Source organism: Salmo salar, chromosome ssa12, assembly GCF_905237065.1.
Source record: "Salmo salar chromosome ssa12, Ssal_v3.1, whole genome shotgun sequence".
Taxonomy (NCBI): domain Eukaryota; kingdom Metazoa; phylum Chordata; class Actinopteri; order Salmoniformes; family Salmonidae; genus Salmo; species Salmo salar.
This window is the reverse complement of record NC_059453.1, coordinates 79370283-79394493: the sequence shown is the minus strand read 5'-3', so window position 1 is coordinate 79394493 and position 24211 is coordinate 79370283. Positions and strand designations below refer to the sequence as shown.

At 43.5% G+C, this 24211-nt stretch overlaps 1 protein-coding gene and 1 long non-coding RNA gene across 6 annotated transcripts; one reads left to right on the top strand and one right to left on the bottom strand.

The window, feature by feature from the left end:
* The first annotated feature begins 3286 nt into the window (after positions 1 to 3286).
* Positions 3287 to 9653, top strand: LOC106565766 (uncharacterized). Its single transcript, XR_001319729.2, has 4 exons — positions 3287 to 3411; positions 4138 to 4306; positions 8673 to 8911; positions 9051 to 9653. It is a non-coding gene; the product is annotated as an uncharacterized lncRNA (long non-coding RNA).
* An 800-nt stretch (positions 9654 to 10453) lies between these two features.
* Positions 10454 to 21750, bottom strand: LOC106565767 (transcription factor E3). 5 transcript variants are annotated; one of them, XM_014133261.2, is made up of 10 exons: positions 21017 to 21750; positions 20785 to 20895; positions 16923 to 17135; positions 16549 to 16773; positions 15066 to 15161; positions 13647 to 13758; positions 13376 to 13432; positions 13173 to 13248; positions 12865 to 13012; positions 10454 to 12775 (listed from the first exon to the last, which is right to left on the bottom strand). In XM_014133261.2, the coding sequence occupies exons 3-10, from the start codon at positions 17112 to 17114 to the stop codon at positions 12323 to 12325; spliced, it is 1359 nt and encodes a 452-aa protein (XP_013988736.1). In that variant the 5' UTR covers positions 17115 to 17135; positions 20785 to 20895; positions 21017 to 21750; the 3' UTR covers positions 10454 to 12322. The 5 variants fall into 5 exon arrangements, with proteins under 5 accessions (XP_013988736.1, XP_013988737.1, XP_013988739.1 ...); XM_014133262.2 differs by having other exon boundaries at positions 21543 to 21750; XM_014133264.2 differs by having other exon boundaries at positions 13376 to 13426; positions 20785 to 21750.
* Positions 21751 to 24211: the final 2461 nt, after the last annotated feature.

Genomic DNA, 24211 nt, shown 5'->3' with positions numbered 1-24211 from the left:
GCAGTTGGAGGCCATGGAAGGAGAGTTGTACGGCATTGAAGCTCGTCTGGAGGTTAGTTAACACAGTGTCCAAAGAGGGGCCAGAAGTATACAGAATGGTGCCGTCTGCGTAGAGGTGGATCAGAGAATCACCAGCAGCAAGAGCGACATCATTGATGTATACAGAGAAGAGAGTCGGCCCGAAAATTGGACCCTGTGGCACCCCCATAGAGACTGCCAGAGGTGCGGACAACAGGCCCTCTGATTTGACACACTGAACTCTATCAGAGAAGTAGTTGGTTAACCAGGCGAGGCAATCATTTGAGAAACCAAGGCTGTCGAGTCTGCCAATAAGAATGTGGTGATTGACAGAGTCGAAAGCCTTGGCCAGGTCGATGAATACGGCTGCACAGTAATGTCTCTTATCGATGGCGGTTATGATGTCGTTTAGGACCTTGAGCGTGGCTGAGGTGCACCCATGACCAGCTCTGAAACCAGATTGCGTAGCGGAGAAGGTACGGTGGGATTCGAAATGGATGGTAATCTGTTTGTTAACTTGGCTTTCGAAGACCTTAGAAAGACAGGGTAGGATAGATATAGGTCTGTAGCAGTTTGGGTCTAGAGTGTCCCCCCCCTTTGAAGAGGGGGATGACTGCGGCAACTTTCCAATCTTTGGGAATCTCAGACGATACGAAAGAGAGGTTGAACAGGCTAGTAATATGAATTGCAACAATTTCGGCAGATCATTTTAGAAAGAGAGGGTCCAGATTGTCTAGCCCGGCTGATTTGTAGGGGTCCAGATTTTGCCGCTCTTTCAGAACATCAGCTGACTGGATTTGGGAGAAGGAGAAATAGGGAAGGCTTGGGCGAGTTGCTGTGGAGGGTGCAGTGCTGTTGACCAGAGTAGGGGTAGCCAGGTGGAAAGCATGGCCAGCCGTAGAAAAATGCTTATTGAAATTCTCAATTATAGTGGATTTATTGGTGGTGACAGAGTTTCCTATGTGCAGTGGGCAGCTGGGAGGAGGTGCTCTTATTCTCCAAGGACTTTACAGTGTCCAAGAACTTTTTAGAGTTTGTGTTGCAGGAAGCAAATTTCTGCTTGAAAAAGCTAGCCTTGGCTTTTCTAACTACCTGTGTATATTGGTTTCTAACTTCCCTGAAAAGTTGCATATCACAGGGGCTGTTTGATGCTAATGCAGAACGCGACAGGATGTTTTTGTGTTGGTTAAGGGCAGTCAGGTCTGGAGAGAACCAAGGGCTATATCTGTTCTTTGTTCTAAATTTCTTGAATGGGGCATGCTTATTTAAGATGGTGAGGAAGGCATTTAAAAAAAAATAACCAGGCATCCTCTACTGAAGGGTTGAGGTCATTATCCTTCCAGGATACCAGGGCCAGGTCGATTAGAAAGGCCTGCTCACTGAAGTGTTTCAGGGAGCGTTTGACAGTGATGAGTGGAGGTCGTTTGACCACAGACCCATTACGGACGTAGGCAATGAGGCAGTGATCGCTGAGATCTTGGTTGAAAACAGCAGAGGTGTATTTAGAGGGCAAGTTGGTTAGGATGATATCTATGAGGGTGCCCGTGTTTACGGCTTTGGGGTGGTACCTGGTAGGTTCATTGATAATTTGTCTGAGATTGAGGGCATCAAACTTAGATTGTAGGATGGCTGGGGTTTTAAGCATGTCCCAGTTTAGGTCACCTAGCAGCGCGAGCTCAGAAGATAGATGGTGGGCAATCAGTTCACATATGGTGTCCATATATATTGCCGCCACCTACTGTACGGGGACACGACAAAATACAAAAGTAAATCAAACAACCATCCCACTCCTTCAGTCACATTCAAATCACGTGCCGGTGAGAAAGGAGTCATGGACAGGATTCCGTGTAATGCCTCTGCAGAAAATGTCCCAAAAAACTCACAAGGATGCCTATTTTCTCTGATTTCCTCCGTTTGTGCTGATAACCAAAGTAATAAACACCACAAATTCCACCTTCTTAATATGCAACATGTCAGGATCCCTTTGTTAACAAATAATATGACCTGGTGTCTCTACTCCTACTACCATTACTTCTTCAACTTCACTCCTTTCTTCCACTCTTCTCAATGATAGGAGACATTCTGGACAGCCCTTATTCTTGCCACTTCCGTCTCCTTCACCCTAACAGGAAACTTCAGAAATTCGGGTGCATGTTCACAACTACATTTGCTGCATTTAGGCTCAGCTGGCACATAATACTCGTCCTGTCTACATACACATCTATGCATGCAATGAAATTGCCTCCCCTTACAACTAGCATCCCACTTCCTTTGCCAAAGATCGAGCATTTTTGCCCGGATCAGGGACTTGACTTCCCTGCGGCCCAGCGGGACTTGAAAATCTACCCCTTCTCTCCTCATAGCATTCTTAGCCACCACATCAGCCTTCTCATTACCCTCCACACCCACATGGGCGGGAACCCAACAAAAGCTGACCACCACTCCCTTCCTCTCCAATCCCATTAACAGCACCATCATCTCCAAAAACAAGTCTCCCCTATCAACCTGCCTGACTTCACACTATTCAACACTGCAGCCGAATCAGAGCAGATCACCACTCTGAGTGGTTTCACCTCCTCCACCCATCTCAAACTTATAATCATGGCCATCAACTCTGCTGCATACACTGACACATTATCAGTTAACCGCTTATATACTCTAACATTGAAATCTGTGATATACACCCCTGCCCCCACTCTTCCATTGATTGGATCCTTTGAACCATCTGTATATATCTTTAAAAACGAATAAAATCAAGTATCTATATATCTCTCCACACACCGTCTCACGTCCTCACCCCATTCTCTCCTGCCCTCAATCATGTCCACATCTACACTTGGTTATGAAAACAGCCACGGAGGAAGGTTCCCCAATGCCCTTTCTCTCTGTCCCCCAGTACATATTCTACCACCTTCTGCCCGATTGTCCACCCGTATGCGCTCTGCTTACCCCCTCCTCGTTCCCAGCATTCCCCAGTTGCCGTGACTGAAGGATATCTTGGTTGGCATCTATCATCAAGGCGTCACTAAATGGGGTGCACTTTGGTTAGATTTAAGATAGCAGCATTACATCCCACATAGTTATTGTTTCTGAATGGAGTATCTAGAAATATTAGTCTCTAATCTCACCTCATCTCATCTCTCATTTTATCTCATCAGTCAAGAACACCCCCTCTCTTTCTCTCTCTCTCTCTCTCTCTCTCTCTCTCTCTCTCTCTCTCACACACACACACACACACACACACACACACACAAAAAAAAACACAACAGGGAGAGGAGCATGAGAGGGAAGGGATAGGTAGTCCGCAATGTTGTTTAGGTTGTTAGTACAGTAGGCTATATCCACTTTCAACTACAATGCCAGAGAGCTTCTATCCAAGCTCAAGCTTCTAATGTAAGTACATTTAGTTTATTACAGAATATGTAATTATGGTGGCTACATTGCAAAGTTTTTATTTATCTATTAGTACAATTCATTGTGTGTATGATACTGTGCATGATACTGTGTGTGATACTGCTGTCCCGTACAAATTAATTATTCTCAATCAATTTAGAAATAGATTCACAATAAGTAAAACATATTTGCTATGCATTTGATCAAACCAATACCCTTTTCAATATTTCATTTAGTATAATTTGACATTATGCGTCTTGAGAAACATGAACATTGAATTGCTTCTGAATGTGATGTGGATTCTACTCTTGTTCCTTGTAGTCAAAGCAAAAACAAGTATTTTATATATTCATTTTTTAAATATGTTTAGAATACATGATATGCATGGGTTAAGTTTGCAGGCTGATCGGGGCCATATATCCTGGGCCTGCTGGTCAAGACTGGTACCTCAAAAGGACTCCTGGCCAGCGAAGGGGGTTGTGCTGATGTATAGGTCAATTCCTACAATTACAAACCTCTCAAAACCCTTGCTGAAAATGGTGTGCTCCTGTACTTTCATTAGGATGTCAGCATTTCCTCACCCCGGCCAGTATCCAGATGTCTTTTCCAAAATGGAGATTAATAATAGATTAATAACCATGCTATTTCTTGCATATCTTAAAACTGCTGCCTGGAACCCATTTAGTGAATAGCTGAAATATCCTTTGTCTCTTTGTTGCCTTTTAGATTTCAAATTGATTGTGCTGCTTTGGAGACAGCGAATGTTTCTTAACTGATGCCATGGATTAGAACCGGGAGTCTGGAGAAGTGAATCCAGAGAGATCACAGTCCTGCTGTGTAATACACGATCTAAGTGCACAAAATGCTACCAATGGATCGACAGTGGACCACACAGGTACTTCATGTGCTTCAGATTGCTAGTCTTTCTGTCACGACTTCCGCCGAAGTTGGCTCCTCTCCTTGTTCGGGCGGCATTCGGCGATCGACGTCACCGGCTTTCTAGCCATCGCCGCTCCATTTCTCATATGTCCATTTGTTTTGTCTTGTTCCATACACACCTGGTTTTCATTCCCCAATCAATCTACATGTAGTTAGTCCTCTGTTCCCCATCATATGTTGTGTGTAATTGTTTATTGTTACGTGATTATTTTGTCAGGCACTGCACTTTTGGATTAGACCGTGTTTGTGGCACTAGTATGTTTTATGTGCTGTTGTTGTTGACCGGTATTAAAGTGCGCCTGTTTAATAATATACTCCGCTCTCCTGCAATTGACTTTGCCTCCCATATACACACCTAACAGAATTACACACCAACTATGGAGTCAGCAGGAGCAGGTACCCCGGTTAGAGGAGTCGAGAAGCGCGTCCAGGAAGATTCGGCTATGTTACATCATGTTGGTGCCATGATGGATCGCGTTGTCCAGACTATGGACCGCTGGGAGAGACAGGAAGTCTCTCCAGTGCCTCGACCAGTGCAACCGGGGTTGCCTCTACCCGTCCCATCCGGAGCCAGTCCCAGTGGGATACGTCTCTCCCTTCCCAGGGAGTATGATGGGATGGCCACACAGTGCCAGGGATTCCTATTACAACTGGACCTTTACCTGGCCACTGTGCACCCAGCTCCCTCGGGAAGGGAGAGAGTGTCTGCCCTTGTCTCATGCCTCTCAGGGAGAGCTCTGGAGTGGGCAAACGCCTTGTCGGGAGAAGATGACATGGCGTTGGACCACTTCGTGGAGTTCACCCGTCGCTTCCGGGCCATCTTCGACCATCCGCCCGAAGGGAGAGCGGCGGGAGAACAGCTCTTCCATTTGAGGCAGGGGACCAGGATCACCCAGGAATTCGCCCTGTAATTCCGGACCTTGGCTGCTGGAGCAGGCTGGAGCGACAGGGCCCTCATCGACCAATATCGGTGCAGCCTGCGCGAGGACATCCAATGTGAGCTGGCCTGCAGGGATGCCACCATCCCCTTTGACCAACTGGTGGAGTTGCCCATCCGGTTGGATAACCTGCTGGTCACCCGCGGACGTCCAGAGGGGGTTCTGTCGTGACATCTTTCAGCACTCCCGCTCCGGTGCCCATGGAGTTGGGAGGAGCTGTGCGTAGGGAGACTGGAGGAGGAGCCATTACGTGCACCTTCTGTGGCCGCAGATGGCACACTGCTGGTTGGTGTCGTGTCGGTTCCTCTGGGAGTCGAGGTAACAGGCAGGGCATTCTGGCACCCCAGGTTAGTCTGCACCACACTCATCCAGAGTCCTCTGTTGATCTCCTGTTTGTACCTGTTTGTTTCCCTGATTTTCCCCCGCATTCCCAGCATAAGGCGCTCATCGATTCAGGCGCAGCTGGGAATTTTATCGACAGAGCGTTAGCCCTTAGTTTAGGGATCCCCATTATTCCTGTAGTTAGACCTTTCCCGGTTCACGCTCTGGATAGTCGACCATTAGGGTCCGGGCTAATCAGGGAAGCCACCATCTCCCTGTCTATGGAGATGCAGGGGGGTCACGAGGATAAAATCAGTCTCTTCCTCGTTGACTGTCCTGCGTTTCCCGTGGTACTAGGCCTTCCTTGGTTAGCTCATCATAACCCCACTATTTCCTGGCAACAGAGGGCTCTCACGGGGTGGTCGCGAGAGTGCTCGGGGAGGTGTGTAGGGGTTTCCATTGGTGCTACCACGGTGGAAAGTCCAGACCAGGTCTCCACCAGGCGCATCCCCCTAGAATATGCAGATTTGGCTCTCGCCTTCTGTAAAAAGAAGGCGACTCAATTACCACCTCATCGACGGGGGGATTGTGCGATAAATCTCCTGGCAGACGCTGCGCTTCCCAGGAGTCACGTGTATCCCCTGTCGCAAGCGGAGACGGTGACTATGGAGACATAAGTCTCTGAATCCCTGCGTCAGGGGTACATTCGGTCCTCCACTTCACCCGCCTCCTCGAGTTTCTTTTTTGTGAAGAAGAAGGATGGAGGTCTACGCCCGTGCATTGACTATAGACATCTCAATCAAATCACGGTGAGGTACAGCTACCCGCTACCTCTTATCGCCACGGCGATTGAGTCAATGCATGGGGTGCGCTTCTTCACTAAACTGGATCTCCGGAGTGCGTATAACCTGGTGCGTATCCGGGAGACGAGTGGAAGACAGCGTTTAGTACCACCTCAGGGCATTATGAGTACTTAGTCATGCCATACGGGTTGATGAATGCTCCATCAGTTTTCCAATCCTTTGTAGACAAGATTTTCAGGGACCTGCATGGGCAGGGTGTAGTGGTGTATATCGATGACATTCTGATATACTCCGCTACACGCGCCAAGCATGTGTCCTTGGTACGCAGGGTACTTGGATGACTGATGGAGCATGACCTGTACGTCAAGGCTGAGAAATGCTTGTTCTTTCAGCAGGCCGTCTTCTTCCTAGGGTATCGCATTTCCACATCAGGGGTGGAGATGGAGAGTGACCACATTGCAGCCGTGCGTAATTGGCCGACTCCCACCACGGTAAAGGAGGTGCAGCGATTTCTAAGGTTTGCCAATTACTACTGGAGATTTATCCGGGGTTTTGGCCAGGTGGCTGCTCCCATTACCTCACTGCTGAAGGGGGGTCCCGTAAGGTTGCAGTGGTCGGCTGAGGTGGATAGGGCTTTTGGGCAGCTAAGAGCTCTGTTTACTTCGGGTCCCGTGCTGGCCCATCCGGATCCCTCTTTGGCGTTCATAGTGGAGGTGGACGCGTCCGAGGCTGGGATAGGAGCCGTGCTCTCACAGCACTCGGGTACGCCACCAAAACTCTGCCCCAGTACTTTCTTCTCGAAGAAGCTCAGCCCAGCGGAGCATAACTATGATGTGGGGGACCAGGAGCTGTTGGCTGTGGTTAAAGCGTTGAAGGCGTGGAGACATTGGCTTGAGGGGGCTAAACACCCTTTCCTCATTTGGATTGACCACCGCAACCTGGAGTACATCCGGGCAGCGAGGAGACTGAATCCTCGCCAGGCAAAGTGGGCCATGTTCTTTACCCGATATGTGTTTACCCTGTCCTACAGACCAGGTTCCCAGAATACGAAGGCAGATGCACTGTCCCGGCTGTATGACACAGAGGAAGCTGGGTCCGCGGTTTGTGGGGCCCTTCAAAGTCCTGAGGAGGGTGAACGAGGTGTGTTACAGATTACAGCTTCCCTCTGATTATCGTGTTAACCCCTCGTTCCATGTGTCTCTCCTCAGGCCGGTGGTGGCTGGTCAGCCCCAGGAATCTGAGGTGCGGGACGTCCCTCCGCCCCCTTTGGACATCGAGGGGGCAGAGGGACGGATCCATCCTGGATTCGGGGCGTCGGGCAGGGGGCCTTCAGTACCTCGTGGAGTGGGAGGGGTACGGTCCGGAGGAGAGGTGCTGGGTTCCGGTTGCGGATGTTTTGGACCACGAACTACTGCGGGAGTTTCACCGTCGCCGGCCGGATCGCCCTGCGCCTCGCCCTCCGGGTCGTCCCCGAGGCTGGTGTCAGCGCGCTGCTGGAGCCGCGTGTCCAGGGAGGGGTACTGTCACAACTTCCGCCGAAGTCGGCTCCTCTCCTTGTTCGGGCAGCGTTCGTCGATTGACGTCACCGGCTTTCTAGCCATCGCCGCTCCATTTCTCATATGTCCATTTGTTTTGTCTTGTTCCATACACACCTGGTTTTCATTCCCCAATCAATCTACATGTATTTAGTCCTCTGTTCCCCATCATGTGTTTGTGTGTAATTGTTTATTGTTACGTGATTATTTTGTCAGGCGCTGCACTTTTGGATTAGACTGTGTTTGTGGCACTAGTATGTTTTATGTGCTGTCGTTATTGACCGGTATTAAAGTGCGCCTGTTTAATATACTCCGCTCTCCTGCACTTGACTTTGCCTCCCATATACACGCTTAACACTTTCAAAGTGAATGTTCAGCATTATCTGGGGGATGCTATGTGTTATGTTTTCTTCCCCTCACCCAGGAAACTAATTTTGCATGTTGTAACATGGTATTTTTCTTCCAAATTAAAGCATCTTTGACAGAGGAAAGCACTTTGTCGGACCGGATTCACCATGAGGACAGTCAACCATCTTTGACTGATGTTTCTGCCAATGATAGTTCCTGCCTGCTACCTATTAATTTTGCATTACTGACAACAACATTAGGTATCACGTTGAATGAAGATTGAAGCAATCTGTACACAAGAATGTTGTACAAGATGACATTGCTTTAGCTGAAAGTGTAACCACTTATTTCTTAATCTAATTTCATATCATATTCAGAACCTCCAATTGCTGAGAATTCTGAATTTCACCACCAGAACATCATAGTACCTTACTAACGGACAAGACAAATGAAGCACAACAATGGTCTGTGGCAAAAGAACAACCACAGCCCATTTCCCCACAGTTGATCACCTCAAAGCATTGCCCACCATACCAAATGAGACCGCCACCCACTTCAATAAGGAAGAGCAGCTACAAAACCTCTGCTGTCCAGATTAACCAAGTGGATGGAGATGGTGAGAGCCTTTTCTGAATGTGAAGAAATAAATTACTTCTAGATTTAAATGTAGTTTTGCATTTATAGTTTTGTACTTTCCTCTTTACAAATGCCTTCCAATCCATGTTTCCCTGCTTCCTGTCTTTTCACATCCTTAGACCTGTGCGCCTCCATCCTCTTGTCATGTCTTTTCTGTCAGCCTTGGGACTGTTTACTGGCCACGGGGAAAGGATGCCATGCCTGTGCCTCATCCCTGTGCTCCTCCCTGCGCTCCACAGTGTACTGCTGTGAGCCTGATTCCCTGGAGCCTTTGCTGGACATGACCCATCACTGTGGCTGCTGTGGGTGTCTGGATGCCCACTGCTGCCCGTGTGTAGATCCAGGATTTGAGTGCTGTGCCTGTGATATCTGCATGCAAGCCACAGAGTGTGTGGATCTAGGCATGGAGATCTCACAAATGCTCTTCCACTAACCTGGTTAGTGTCAAACAATTATGAACACTGTCAAGAGTCAGAGATTGTAGAGATGGTGTAGGGCCAAACTCAAAGGACAGTAACGAATCTGCTGTAGTTACCCCAAGATCTAAATTAAATGTAACTGACAAAGTCTGCTTGGTTCTTTGCATTTCTAAATCTGCACTGGCAACATGTTTTTCTAACCAATGACTCAAGGTGGACCACAATGTGAAAGAGAGCTAACCACATACAGACAACTCGGTGATACTTTAATGCTGATAGGGAGTGAGACTGTTGAAAGAGAGGGTACCACTGCACTCTAAGTATAGTTCATTGAGAGTAGTGATTAACTAAACCATAAATCTGCTCATGGTGAGTGAGGTGGGGTGGGGGGGTGGGGTAAATGATCTGGAGTTCTTGGCAGCAAGGAAGGTATCAGCATTTGAAAGGACAAACGAAAATAAAATGTTAATAGAAGCATGGTAATATTATTATGGACAATCGACTGTATGAATTCTACTAACGTAAAATATTGGCAGGACAGGGCACATTTACAGTATGGTTTGATATTCAGAAGTCACATACGTATACTGTTTACATTTACAGAAAATGTGTTGCCATTCCTGATATTCAAGAAAAATGATTTATAATGGAATAAAAGCCATTAAAATGAATCAACAGAAACTCTCTCTGGATAATTGCACTCATGTATTGAATATGTATTTAATTGGGTGATTGCACTCTGTACACTCCCCACCTTGAGACTCCCCACCTTAATTTTATTACAGTAGTTCGGGGAAAATAAAGCTTTAAACCTCTTTGCACTGTCATGCAATTTGTGGAAATCCAGTACAAAGCTCCTGCAAAGCTAGGAGGAGCCACAACACTACCATATTGCTTTTACCCATTGAATACATTCCAAATCCAAGATCCAGTCTGAGAAAGCAGAGGGTATGCAAGAAAAGCATGTTTGGAACAATGAAGCCCGACGATAGAGACACAATGCACTCTGAAAACCCTTTTTCCATTGTGAAATACCATGATTAAATAGAGCAAGCATGAAACTGTAATTGCATCATTGCAGTGAAAAGCATTCAACATAGGCAAATGTTTTATCCTGATTTTTATTTAGTTTAAAATAAACAAACACCAGACAATAGTGTAGATTTAGACAGGTTGCTTATCTGAGTATAGAAAAAGCTACACATTCAAATATAAAAAGTGTCCAACAACAATATATTCCCTTTAAGGCTGTTAAGAGGTTTGCATTCCAGTAAAAGCAGAACCATAACTGAAAATCAGAACAGCAAAAATATATATTTTTCGAAATGATTCAAATTAGAGGATCCCATCCTTTAAGGGATTAATTGACACAAACAAACACTACAATGTGCATTAGAAACAGATAGACAGATATTGCATTGTTTGTCTCAAACATTTTAATCTCCATAAAAAAAGCCTGTGTTAGGAGAGTACACTGCAGGGATCTTCCTTGACATGGAGGAAAGAGAAGCATTTGGGAAGCATCAATGGCAATAGATAAAACAGAGTTCCAGACATGGAAACAGATCCCTAAACATATACAGGTAATGAATGTACTTTTCTTTGAAAAGCTTGTCAATACAAATTAAAGAAAGACTATGGGGGCTAGAGGAGTGATAATAAACATATACAGATTTCAGTCTCTGGGAAAAACATGGGGAATGTTAGACAGTCCCATGACCATACACATTTGACCATACACATTTTCAGATTAGAGGACTAAGGAAAAAGTGGATTAAGGATTCATTTTACCTGTATGTCTAGAGTTAGACTTGGAACAGCCATATAAATCTTATTCAACATAATCTTATCATATCATCACAAATGACCATCTCAGAAAGACTACTGCACACAACCCAGTACATGTTTTTACAACACAAACACACATGTAGCATGCAGTGTTTCAGAGATTAACATACGTTAAAGCTATACTTCCATTTACTATATAACACACCCGTATAATGACTTAAATATATTATCTTTCTGTGAAAGGTGGCCTGCTTTGGCTGACTAGCTGCAGTAGCTTTTGTTTTACTTCTCTCGCTTATCATTAGTTGAGTTACTGACCAGCTGTACAACCATTCAACGGACAAAAGCGTTAAAAGAAAATGCATAGACAACAGGAAAAGGCGCAACAACATGCTTTGAAAGTAAATGTAAGATACAGTAAATCTAGATATCTTTTGTTTTTACAGGTCATCAAATGTGTTTGTTTTAAATCACAAACACTATGTGCCATATATTTAATAAATACTACTTTGGTACATTTTTGTTAGACAAACCTTCTGAGATGTGTAAAAATAGGCATAAACTTAAACACTTTAAGCTAACAGATCCTGATTCAAGTCAGTTAAAAAATACCTCAATTCAATAGCGCACCCGTTATGTAGTTCATTCCAATTTCACTAAATAGATACAAGAACCTCATTGCTTTCTTCTCACAAAAGTTACAAAGTGCACAAAGTATACGCTCTATAAGGACCAATAATATACTTGACTAAACCACCACTATTTCCTCTTTAATTTCTCTGCAGGGAACTCTTGGTTGAGTTGAGGCTTGCAAGAAACAGAACAAAAATCAATGTCCATAGTCAATATCCAAATACTAATTTTACTATTTTCCATTCGAAAATTATTGCATTACTATTGATTCGTGTACTGAAAAGTTTTTGTTTTCTTTTTCTAAGTTCAGGGACCAATATTAACTTGGTAAGAGAGGAAAGGATTGTCATTTATTTTGTACTGATGCATGATTCAGATCAAAGTCCTGTTACGTTAAACGATTGGCTGTTTGTTTTAAAGGAGAGTCCAGTGCCATATGCAGTGTTTTAACTCCGGGGGCTCTTATTTTCCTGTGCTCCTCCTCCTGCCCTAGCCCTCTCATTCCCTAAATCCCTTCTCTCTCTCGATCAGCTTGACCCCAATATGACCCTTTACAAGTCCTCCTCCATGCTGAAGCTGCTCCTACGACTGCTGGTCTTCGAGGCACCTGGTGACACGAAAAACAGTGGGTCCACCCTCTCAGGGGACAGTGTGCACCCCTCATCCATGAGGATATCCCCCAACCCCACGTCTGGGAACAGCCCAGCATTGGAGGGGTCATCCAGCTCAGCGAAGCTCAGACTGCCCAGGTCCAGAGGGCTGCCTATGGTCACACCCACAGGGGAGTCAGTGGAGGGTGGAGAGAGGAAGGAGGTAGGGATGGGCTGTGCCATGGCTGCATCACCCAGGCTGAGAAAGGTTTGGGAGCAGGCCACTCCAGTTCTGGGCCCTAGTATATGACCTCCCTGCTGAAGGTGCTGCTGCTGGATGAGGGAGGGGTCTGAACTCAGACCATAGGACATCGGGCTAGAGAGTCCATGAAGCTGAGCCTGCACTTCCAACTCCTTCACAAAAGAACAATAAGGGAACATTAGTAGCAATCACTAAATACATTGTATGATAGCATTTCTTACTTTTTTCTCCAAAAACTGACCTGGATGCGCAGCATCAAGCAGTGGTTAGCATGTTCCAGCTTCTTCTGACGCATCTCTACCTCCTTGGCTCTCTGCTGCTCCTTCTGCAGCTTCCTGATGTAGTCCACTGAGGCCTTCAGAATGGTGCCCTTATTCCAGCACATCTCCCTACAGCCATGAGAGAAGGTTGTTAAAGAGGAATATCAAATCTGATACAAAATGTAAACTTTGATTGAGATTTCCTAGAATTAATTTGTGTCAATAGCGCAACTGATTAATTAATCCAAAGTAAATGTCCTGTATAAGAAATAAAGAATGACAAACTCACGAGTCCCTTGACTTGGGTATTATGGACCCCAGCTCTGTTATGCGGTCATTGATGTTAAACCTCCGCTTCCTCTCAACTGTCAAGAGAAACCAGATAAAGAGATTGAGAAATTAAACTCACTGCCACTCCAAGAGGAACAAGAGCTGGCTAGCATCATAGTGGGTTAAGAACAATACAGAAGTGAGTAAAAAGCGTTGACTCACTGAGGTTATGGTTGTCTTTCTTCTGTCTCTCTTTCACCAGCGCTTTGTTATCTGCATCTTAAACATAACATATACTTTGGAGGTACTGCCGTGCAACCTAAAAACCAATTATCTTACCATTTACACAAGTTACAATTCAACCTTTCCCTCTCAATAAAATGGAAAGTTACGTAGGACATTACATAAGAAGTGTATAATCAAAACAAACATGCTCATCTCCAGAGCTATATAAAATAAGGATCAGGGGCCTAGTAAAGGAACAAGACTATACCAGAGTATTCCCTTTTAATATTGGTTAGATCTGCAGGGCAGGAGATGCTGACAGTGAGGGTAGGTGCTGCCATTCCAGGACTATGGTTCACTTCCAGGAGGTGCCCGGGGAGCTGTAAGAAACACGGAAACCCTGCATTAACATCAAAGCAAACAATGTTGAATACTAACAACCTGGATGAGCTTCGTGAGGAAATGAATTAAACATTAACATTTTAATAAATTAATTTATATTTTGTAGTCTTACATTTTCTTGGCCTTTGTGTACCAGAATACTAATTTAGGTGTCAAAACAAAAGGATAATGGTAATTCAACATCCTATTTTTCCAATAAATCAAATTTAAAAAAATCTTTATGTTGTCTGTAGCTTGTGAGGTGGGGAAACTCTTTGCTGCTTTTATGTATTTTGTTTTATTGCTTTATGTGTTATGTTGCTGTCTGCGTGCTACGTGTTGCTTGTCCTATGTTGCTCTGCATGTGCTCACTGCTCATTGTTTGTCTGTATTGTTGTTGTAGTTGTTTTTAATAACCTGCCCAGGGACTGCGGTTGAAAATTAGCCGGCTGGCCAAAAACGCCACTTTTACTGAAACGTAGATTAATGTGCACTGTTCCCTGTATTTTTTTTAAATAAAATTAAAATAACATGTACTAACATCTCTTGTAAGAACTATCCTGTTAGAAATAGGACATGTATAAGCTAGGCTACATTGTATTACTGTACTAAATCACCATATCACAGGTTGGTTGGCTTATAAAGAACATAATTTAAAGCAAGTCATCGCAATTTCGTATAGGCCTAATAACCTTGTAGAACCTTAGATTAACATTTATCCAAAAGCATTAGCGCATTTGAAACAAACAAATCTGATGAGTGTTGAGGTAGGCTAGAAATCCTGATAAATGTGAGAAATGGATAAATGTCCATTCTCCTTAACAATGCCATTTTGCTAACTTACAGCACGATTGATTTACCTCAATGTTCTTGCTTTTCCCCCCCATGTTCCTGAAGAAAAACCAAAATTCTAATTTTCTAATGTGGGGCGCAATCTCTTCAATCCCTTTCCCTATAACAACTTCACTGTTAAAATAGTTGAAGTATTTTCAGAACCCTCTTTACATTGTCCACCATTCCAACTTCACATGCTGCCATGCCCTGCATGCTTTGTCCTACTCTCCTCTCTCCTGGTTGCTACCCCACCCAGACAACACTGGTCTGACAAGTCCTAGTTAAGTGCCAGAAGTGTATGTTTACTCCTACAGCACCACTGAATTCCAGTTAGAGAATATCAACAAAGACAACAGATATAGCAAGATAATTCCAAGAATGACAGGCTGGTTGTTAATTGCATTTCACTGAATGATTGGATTAGCCTAAGTGCAATGGACAAAAACACTGATAAATACACATTTCCACATACCGTACTAGGCAGCTGTAGCCCCAATTCAATTAATGTCATGAAATCGTCACTGAAACTTGATTCAAGGCTGATGATGTCATCAATTACACCATCTATCTGGAAAGATACACACACCCCCAATCAATACATAGAATAACTTAGCAGCTTCATAGAACACGTAATAAAAGAGACTTCCGAGACTTACATTTCCCTCACTAACTTTAAACATCAGCTATCTGAGCAGCTAACCGATCGCTGCACTGTACATAGTCCATCTGTAAATAGCCCACCCAATCTATCTACCTCATCCCCATATTGTTTTTATTTACTTTGCTGCTCTTTTGCACACCAGTATCACTACTTACACACAATCATCTGCTCATCTATCACTCTGGTGTTAATCTGCTAAATTGTAATTACTTTGCTACTATGGCCTATTTATTTCCTTACCTCCTCATGCCATTTGCACACACTGTATATAGACTTTCTTTTTTTCCTACTGTGTTATTGACTGTACGCTTGTTTATTCCATGTGTAACTCTGTTTTGTTGTTTCTGTTGCACTGCTTTGCTTTATCTTGGCCAGGTCGCAGTTGTAAATGAGAACTTATTCTCAACTAGCTTACCTGGTTAAATAAAGGTAAAATAAATAATATATATATTTTTTTTATATGAAACGTTAAAGGCCAGCTTGAATTTAAGTATATTAAATTACTTATTTGAAACATATAGGGAAAGAACACTGACACAAAGCAAGTTATTATCTTGCCCTTATGAAGCATGATTTCAAAGCAAAGGCATGTGTAAGAGAGGTTAAGATATCATTAAGCTGCCAGTGTAGTATTTAACAGAAGACTGTGACACCAAGCCAACAAGGGCAAGATAACAAAGGCATGCATCCTAGTTGTGAGACCTCAAGCATGTCACAACAGAACAAACAAAAAAGTAATGAAGAAATAAGTGACCAGCAGTCTAGACATTTAGCCTAAACTTTCATTGAAAATACAGTACCAGTCAAATGTTGAGGGTTTTTCTTTATTTTTACTATTTTCTACATTGTAGAATAGTAGTGAAGATATCACAACTATGAAATAACACATGGAATCATGTAGTGACCAAAAAAGTTTAAAAATAAATCTAAATATATTTTATATTTGAGATTCTTCAAAGTAGCCACCCTTTGCCTTTCTTGCAAGCTCCAAACCCAACAATGCAGTAATCAATATCAATGTAGCACTAAAAATAACATAAGGTAGAACAAAAACACATGAGAAAGTAATAAGCTATATAATGCTTCTTACAAGTCAATGTGAGTGGTGTATTGCAGTGTAATGGTCTTCAGTCATACTACATACTTTTACATTTTAGACATTTAGCAGCTGTTCTTATCCAGAGTGACTTACAGTAGTGAGTGCATTTTTCATACTGCTCCCCCGTGGGAATCGAACACAAAAGCATGGCACTCCAACCGCCATGCTCTACCAACTGAACCACATGGGACATACCTCCTCTTTGTTGGATCCCAGGTTGTGTAAAGCCATGGAGCTGTTGGGAGCACTGCGGGCTATGGGATCCATCTCAGGGGCAGAGCTAGACAGGGCCAGGGGAGACACACCCAGGGTCTGAGTTGCCACCTTATTGCAGAGGGTGGCAGAGAGATACTGCTTCACCTGCTGCCTCTGAGACTGCTGGATGTGAAACTTGGTGGGGTTCTCCAGGTGGGTCTGCACCTATCAGATAGAAAATGTAGAACATGTCAGTCAAACAGCGAACAGAGAATGACAACTTAGTATGGAGGTCATACGCAGCAATTTAATGGTGTAGCATGCCATGCTAGTGTAGTTCCTCTGGAGAGAAGCCTTTAGAAGTGGAGCCTCACCTTCAAAACCTCCACGGGCACCTGTGCGGACAGAGGGCGAGCAGCTATTGGGGGCAGAGTGACAGCGATAGCAGGGGTGGAGTCAGTTGCCCTGAGCTGAGCCACAGAGGCCTGCTCCTGGGCCTCCCGTCTCTCTTGCTCCTGGGCTTGATCCCGCATCAGCTGCTGCCGAAGCAGCACGCGTGACGACATGGCTCAGATTTGGGTTGGAGCCTGGATTCAAAAAGGAGAGAGAAGAGAGGTGAGATATATACAGTGAGGAAAAAAAGTATTTCATCCCCTGCTGATTTTGTACGTTTGCCCACTGATAAAGAAATGATCAGTCTATAATTTTAATGGTAGGTTTATTTGAACAGTGAGAGACAGAATAACAACAAAAAAATCCAGAAAAACACATGTCAAAAATGTTATAAAATGATTTGCATTTTAATGAGGGAAATAGGTATTTGACCCCTCTGCAAAACATGACTTAGTACTTGGTGGCCAAACCCTTGTTGGCAATCACAGAGGTCAGACGTTTCTTGTAGTTGGCCACCAGGTTTGCACACATCTCAGGAGGGATTTTGTCCCACTCCTCTTTGCAGATCTTAACCAAGTCATTATGGTTTCGAGGCTGACGTTTGGCAACTCGAACCTTCAGCTCCCTCCACAGATTTTCTATGGGATTAAGGTCTGGAGACTGGCTAGGCCACTCCAGGACCTTAATGTGCTTCTTCTTGAGCCACTCCTTTGTTGCCTTGGCCGTGTGTTTTGGGTCATCGTCATGCTGGAATACCCATCCACGACCCATTTTCAATGCCCTGGCTGAGGGTAGGAGGTTCTCACCCAAGATTTGACGGTACATGGCCCCGTCCATCGTCCCTTTGATGCGGTGAAGTTGTCCTGTCCCCTTAGCAGAAAAACACCCCCAAAGCATAATGTTTCCACCTCCATGTTTGACGGTGGGGATGGTGTTCTTGGTCATAGGCAGCACTCCTCCTCCAAACACAGCGAGTTGAGTTGATGCCAAAGAGCTCCATTTTGGTCTGATCTGACCACAACACTTTCACCCAGTTGTCCTCTGAATCATTCAGATGTTCATTGGCAAACTTCAGACGGGCATGTATATGTGCTTTCTTGAGCAGCGGGACCTTGCGGGCGCTGCAGGATTTCAGTCCTTCAAGGCGTAGTGTGTTACCAATTGTTTTCTTGGTGACTATGGTCCCAGCTGCCTTGAGATCATTGACAAGATCCTCCCGTGTAGTTCTGGGCTGATTCCTCACCGTTCTCATGATCATTGCAACTCCACGAGGTGAGATCTTGCATGGAGCCCCAGGCCGAGGGAGATTGACAGTTCTTTTGTGTTTCTTCCATTTGCGAATAATCGCACCAACTGTTGTCACCTTCTCACCAAGCTGCTTGGCGATGGTCTTGTAGCCCATTCCAGCCTTGTGTAGGTCTACAATCTTGTCCCTGACATCCTTGGAGAGCTCTTTGGTCTTGGCCATGGTGGAGAGTTTGGAATATGATTGATTGATTGCTTCTGTGGACAGGTGTCTTTTATACAGGTAACAAAATGAGATTAGGAGCACTCCCTTTAAAACTCCTAATCTCAGCTCGTTACCTGTATAAAAGACACCTGGGAGCCAGAAATCTTTCTCATTGAGAGGGGGTCAAAAACTTATTTCCCACATTAAAATGCAAAACAATTTACAACATTTTTGACATGTGTTTCTCTGGATTTTTTGGTTGTTATTCTGTCTCTCACTGTTCAAATAAACCTACCATTAAAATTATAGACTGATCATTTCTTTGTCAGTGGGCAAATGTACAAAATCAGCAGGGGATCAAGTACTTTCCCCCCTTACTGTGTGTGTGTGTGTGTGTGTATATATATATATATATATATCTCACACACACAATATGCTCTGGCTTTTATATGGCCTGGCCCTGCAAGTCAGAATAATGAACAAAATTACATTTCCAACACCTCGATGAACCTGCAGAGTAAATTGAAAAGGGGTTTTGTTCAACATTCTGAATTGCTGTGCTCCTTTCCGAAGACCCCACTTTGCCTCCATTACAGCCTGAATTCTTTGGGGGCATAGAAATGTTGCACAATTGTTATCAAGGGACCTAACGTGTGTCAGGAAAACATAACCCACACCATTACACCACCAGCCTGTACCGTTGACACCAGGCAGAATGGGGCAATGGACCCATGCTGCTTATGCAAATCCTGACTCTGCTATCAGCATGACGCAACAGGAACCGGGATTGTTGGACCATGGGATGTTTTTCTAATGTTGGTGATTGCATGCCCACTGGAGCCGCTTTCTTAGTGGAATCCGGTGTGGTTGTCTGCTGCAATAGCCCATCCGTGACAAGGACTGACGAGTTGTGTGTTCAGAGAAGCTGTTCTGCACACCACTGTTGTACTGCACCATTATTTGCCTGTTTGTGGCCCACCTGTTAGCTTGCACGATTCTTGCCATTCTCCTTCGACTTCTCATAAACGAGCTGTTTTTGCCCACAGGACTGCCGCTGACATTTACATTTAAGTCATTTAGCAGACGCTCTTATCCAATCCTGCCCTGCCTTTCTAAAGTCTTCGAAAGCCAAGTTAACAGATCACCGACCATTTCGAAAACCACCATACATTCTCCCCTATGCAATCTGGTTTAGGAGCTGGTCATGGGTGCACCTCAGCAACGCTCAAGGTCCTAAACGATATCATAACCGCCATCGATAAAAAAAAAACAGTACTGTGCAGCCCTATTCATCGACCTGGCCAAGGTTTTCGACTCTGTCAATCACCGCATTCTTATCGGTAGATTCAATGGCCTTGGCTTCTAAAATGACTGCCTCGCCTGGTTCACCAACTACTTCTCAGATAGAGTTCAGTGTGTCAAATCGGAGGGCCTGTTGTCCGGACCCCTGGCAGTCTCTATGGGGGTGCGACAGGGTTCAATTCTCTGGCCGACTCTTTTCTCTGTATATATCAATAATGTCGCGCTTGCTGCTGGTGATTTTCTGATCCACCTCTATGCAGACGACAAAATTTGGTATACTTCTGGCCCTTTTGACACTGTGTTTAACCTCCAGACAAGCTTCAATGCCATACAACACTCCTTCCAACTGCTCTTAAATGCTAGTAAAACTAAATGCATGCTCTTTAACCGATCGCTGCCCGCACCCCCGACTAGCATCACTACTCTGGACAGTTCTGACTTAGAATATGTGGACAACTACAAATACATAGGTGTCTGGTTAGACTGTAAACTCTCCTTACAGACTCACATTAAGCATCTCCTATCCAAAATTAAATATAGAATCAGCTTCCTATTTCGCAACAAAGCCTCCTTCACTCATGCCGCCAAACATACCCTCGTAAAACGGACTATCCTACCGATCCTTGACTTCGGCGATGTCATTTACAAAATAGTCTCCAACATTACTCAGCAAATTAGATGTAGTCTATCACAGTGCCATCCGTTTTGTCACCAAAGCCCCATATACCACCCACCACTGCGACCTGTATGCTCTCGTTGGCTGGCCCTCGCTTCCTATTCATTGCCAAATCCACTGGCTCCAGGTCATCTAAGTCTTTGCTAGGTAAAGCTAGGTTAGCTAACTAGCGCTTTCTGACCAATGAGGTAGGTAACTTATGGGCACATTTTGACTCGAGGCAAACGATCAGAACTAATTTAGCCGTGACAACTGTTAATCAGAAAGCTTGATTGAGCCCAATAATATACTAAAGAAGTCTACTCAATTAGTCCAAGGAATTAAACGTGAATAGATTCTCAACTGCGGCACGGTTCTTTAAGCAAAGCCCTCTACTTTCATGTCACACTTTCAGAAATGCAAAATATACACTTACTTTACACAGTTGAAAGTTGACAATTTTTCAGTTACACGTTTGTGGCATCCTTCCGTTACACACAGGTGTTCAGCGATGCAGATAGCTAATTAGCACAGGTAGTCGCCGACTCTGTAAACAAGCGATGTAAGATGGAAATATGGCCGTGTAGGAACGCTAGTCATAAAGTATTATTCACTGATAAAGTTACGTTCCATATTTTTTCCAAAACTGTATTGCTTGCGAGGCGTACTTGCGTTTAGACACAGCTTCCGCCACAGTCTGAGCGGGCAGACATAGGATATAACGTTACATTGAATGAATTAACTAGTTTGATTCCAGTTCAATAATTGAACAATCCGTATTTGAAATCACTTGCAGTGACTGAGTAACGTTAGAAAATGAGTAAAAAGTGAAACGGGTCCTACTGACATGACAGGCTGCCTAGCTAGGCCATACCGATGTTAGCTAGCTAAGGTTACAAAATAATGAATTAAGACTGTCGTTATGCAAAGATCGTGTTCCCAGGCGTTGCTGACGCCTGAAACCATTGCAGAGCTGCGTTGCTGACGCCTGCCAGATTTTACATCGCATGGATAACGTTAGTTAGGTATTTTACGTATCAGATAACCAAATATGTTAAAGCAATCTGTCATTCACTGACACGACAAAAAAAAAAAAAATTATTTCAAACATTTCAGAGAATGTCAGTCACCATTGTGCGCAGAACAGGCTAAAGTAGCTAGCTTTGCTTGCTAACGTACAGACCAGCTAGTTACCATATCGAAACAGGACGTTTTGTCAACTTGATGGGAGTTGATAAAAAAAAAATAACTGACTGGATAATTCGGTATTTGTCAGCTCTGCATTTCGCGTGCAATATCGATTTCTGGCGAGCTAGCTCTCGCTAATAATGTGCCAATTGCGGAATGTAAAATAACTTCAGAAAACCTAGCAACGGAGTTGGCTTGTCAATGATGCTTCTGCACGGACCCGTACGCCAGCAACACCTAATTTCAAACTTCCTGTTTAATGTAATCAAAATAAAAGTCCCTCCTTTTGGTATTTGAGTAAAACATTACAGTACACTTGTTATTACTGTAATTTTCCAGGAAGAGCTATTTATTTATTAAATGAACCCGACCCAATATCAAATAATGTTATTCGTCACATTTTTCTTAAACATGTGTAGACTAACAGTGACACGTTTACTTATAACCAAAACTACACTGTTGTGACGACATTGTCCTGTTCAGGAAAAAAGTAATCAAATGTTATATGCTGGTAGGTGAAACGGCTTTCCAAAAGTTCAATCAGAAATGTTTGGGTGATACATCTTGAAACACGATAAAGCCATTTGTGGTATTAGAAAAGCAAATTAAAATGTCTGTTTACTTAAACTATTACACATTGGTTGCTTCAGTAAATTAAACCAATAGACTCTTAAACAGTTTGCTTCTCAAATCAATATTTGTTTTTATATGCACAGAACACACATGGGCTTCGTTCAAACACTCTAAAGACACACCCTCTTCCACTTTACCCTCGCCTTATGACCTTGGGGCATTCCAAGATTGTGCCAAGCGAGGGAATTTTGCAACATAAGCCCCTCAGCCCTCGTTTTTAGTCAGCCTTGCGAGTCTACAATTATGTTCATTCCGGGGCCCGAAGCTCCCCATAATTCAATTCTCAACGATTGTACATCCGCTAAGAAAAGTCAGACAAAAACTTAAACCTCAACGTCAATATGGAGTCAACATAAAAGTAAAAACAAATAAGTAAAATTGTGCTACTAATGCACATGACGGCACAAACACGTATCGTAAAACATTTTCCTTCTACAGAAGTTCCAGCTAGGCAGGCTAAAGTTAGTTAGCTAATTAATTTGCTAGCTATCATACAGTATGCGTATATTAATAATTATATATTTAATGTAAGTAGACATGCACTCGTAATTGACTGTAGCGCATGTAAAGCGCACACAAGCTACCGGTGACTGAAAGCACAATTATTGCGGGATGAACGAGTGACGAATTTCCGGCCAAGGGTGGTCCATTTAAAAATCATATATTACTTTTTAATTTTTTAATTTTAAATGGGACACCCTTGGCCGGAAATTCCATTTAAAAAATAATTCCTTCACATGAGAATGATGAGTTGCTTGAATCTATAGAGAAACATATACTTCATTGGGCGGCAGGTAGCCTAGTGGTTAGCACATTGGGCCAGTAACCAAAAGGTTGCTAGATCGAATCCCCGAGCTGACAAGATAAACATCTGTCGTTCTGCCCCTGAACAAGGCACTGTTCCTAGGCCGTCATTGTAAATAAGAATAAATGACTTGCCTAATTAAATAAAAAAAATCGTTATCTGAATTCATTATTATTGATAGGAGGGGACTTTAACATTACGATAGATGGACCCCAGGTAGGCCAACCAATCAGAATTTGGGTTTAATACTTTTTATGGAAAAGTTTGATCTTACTTATGGAGAGAGGTTTCCGGCCGACAGATCATTCACTTGGAGTAACAAAACAGGTTCCAGACAATCCAGAATAGATTTTTGTCTTATATCCAAATGTATTGATAGTGTGTTACTACAAATATTTGTTCTACTCCCCTCACAAACCATAGGGCCATTTACATTGATATCAAAATATTTACCCCTCATACTAACCTTGGTAGAGCATCCTACTGGAAGCGAAATAGCTCGTTATTAAATAATGATATAGTTAAGTTTGAGGTTAAAGATCTGCTTTCACACTTTTGGGGAAGGGCTTGTGAAGAAAAATCCTATTGCAAGAACTGGGAGCTCTTTAAATTTGACGTGTCCAAATACCTTAGATAATATGGTAGTAATTTTACATTTACATTTTAGTCATTTAGCAGACGCTCTTATCCAGAGCGACTTACAAATTGGTGCATTCACCTTATAATATCCAGTGGAACAACCACTTTACAATAGTGCATCTAAATCTTGCTAAGAAATGAGCTGGCCGCTCGGGGGAGGAGAAGATGGAACTGATTGAGTTACAAAATAAACTAGATAGATAGATAGATAGATAGATAAAAAAGCAGAAGGAGCCTTTATTAGATCTAGGAAAAAATGGATTGAGGAGGGAGTACAGAAGAGCATCAGTTCCTCTTCCACTCCCTTGAGAGACTTGGCTTTGGGGATTTTTTTCTGTAAGGCTATTAACACTCTATACAAATGGTAACAGCTCTATCAAATTGAAATATGACACCTAACCTAGATTTGAGTTAAAGAGAGGAATTAGGCAAGGTTGTCCTATCTCTCCATACCTGTTTTATTAAATCACACAACTTCTTACAAATTCTTTAAATAATAGTCCTGTACAAGGTATTTCCATAGCTGGTAAAGAAGTTATTATAAGCCTGCTGGCTGACGATACTACACTTTTTCTGAAAGACGTTAACCAAACTCCCA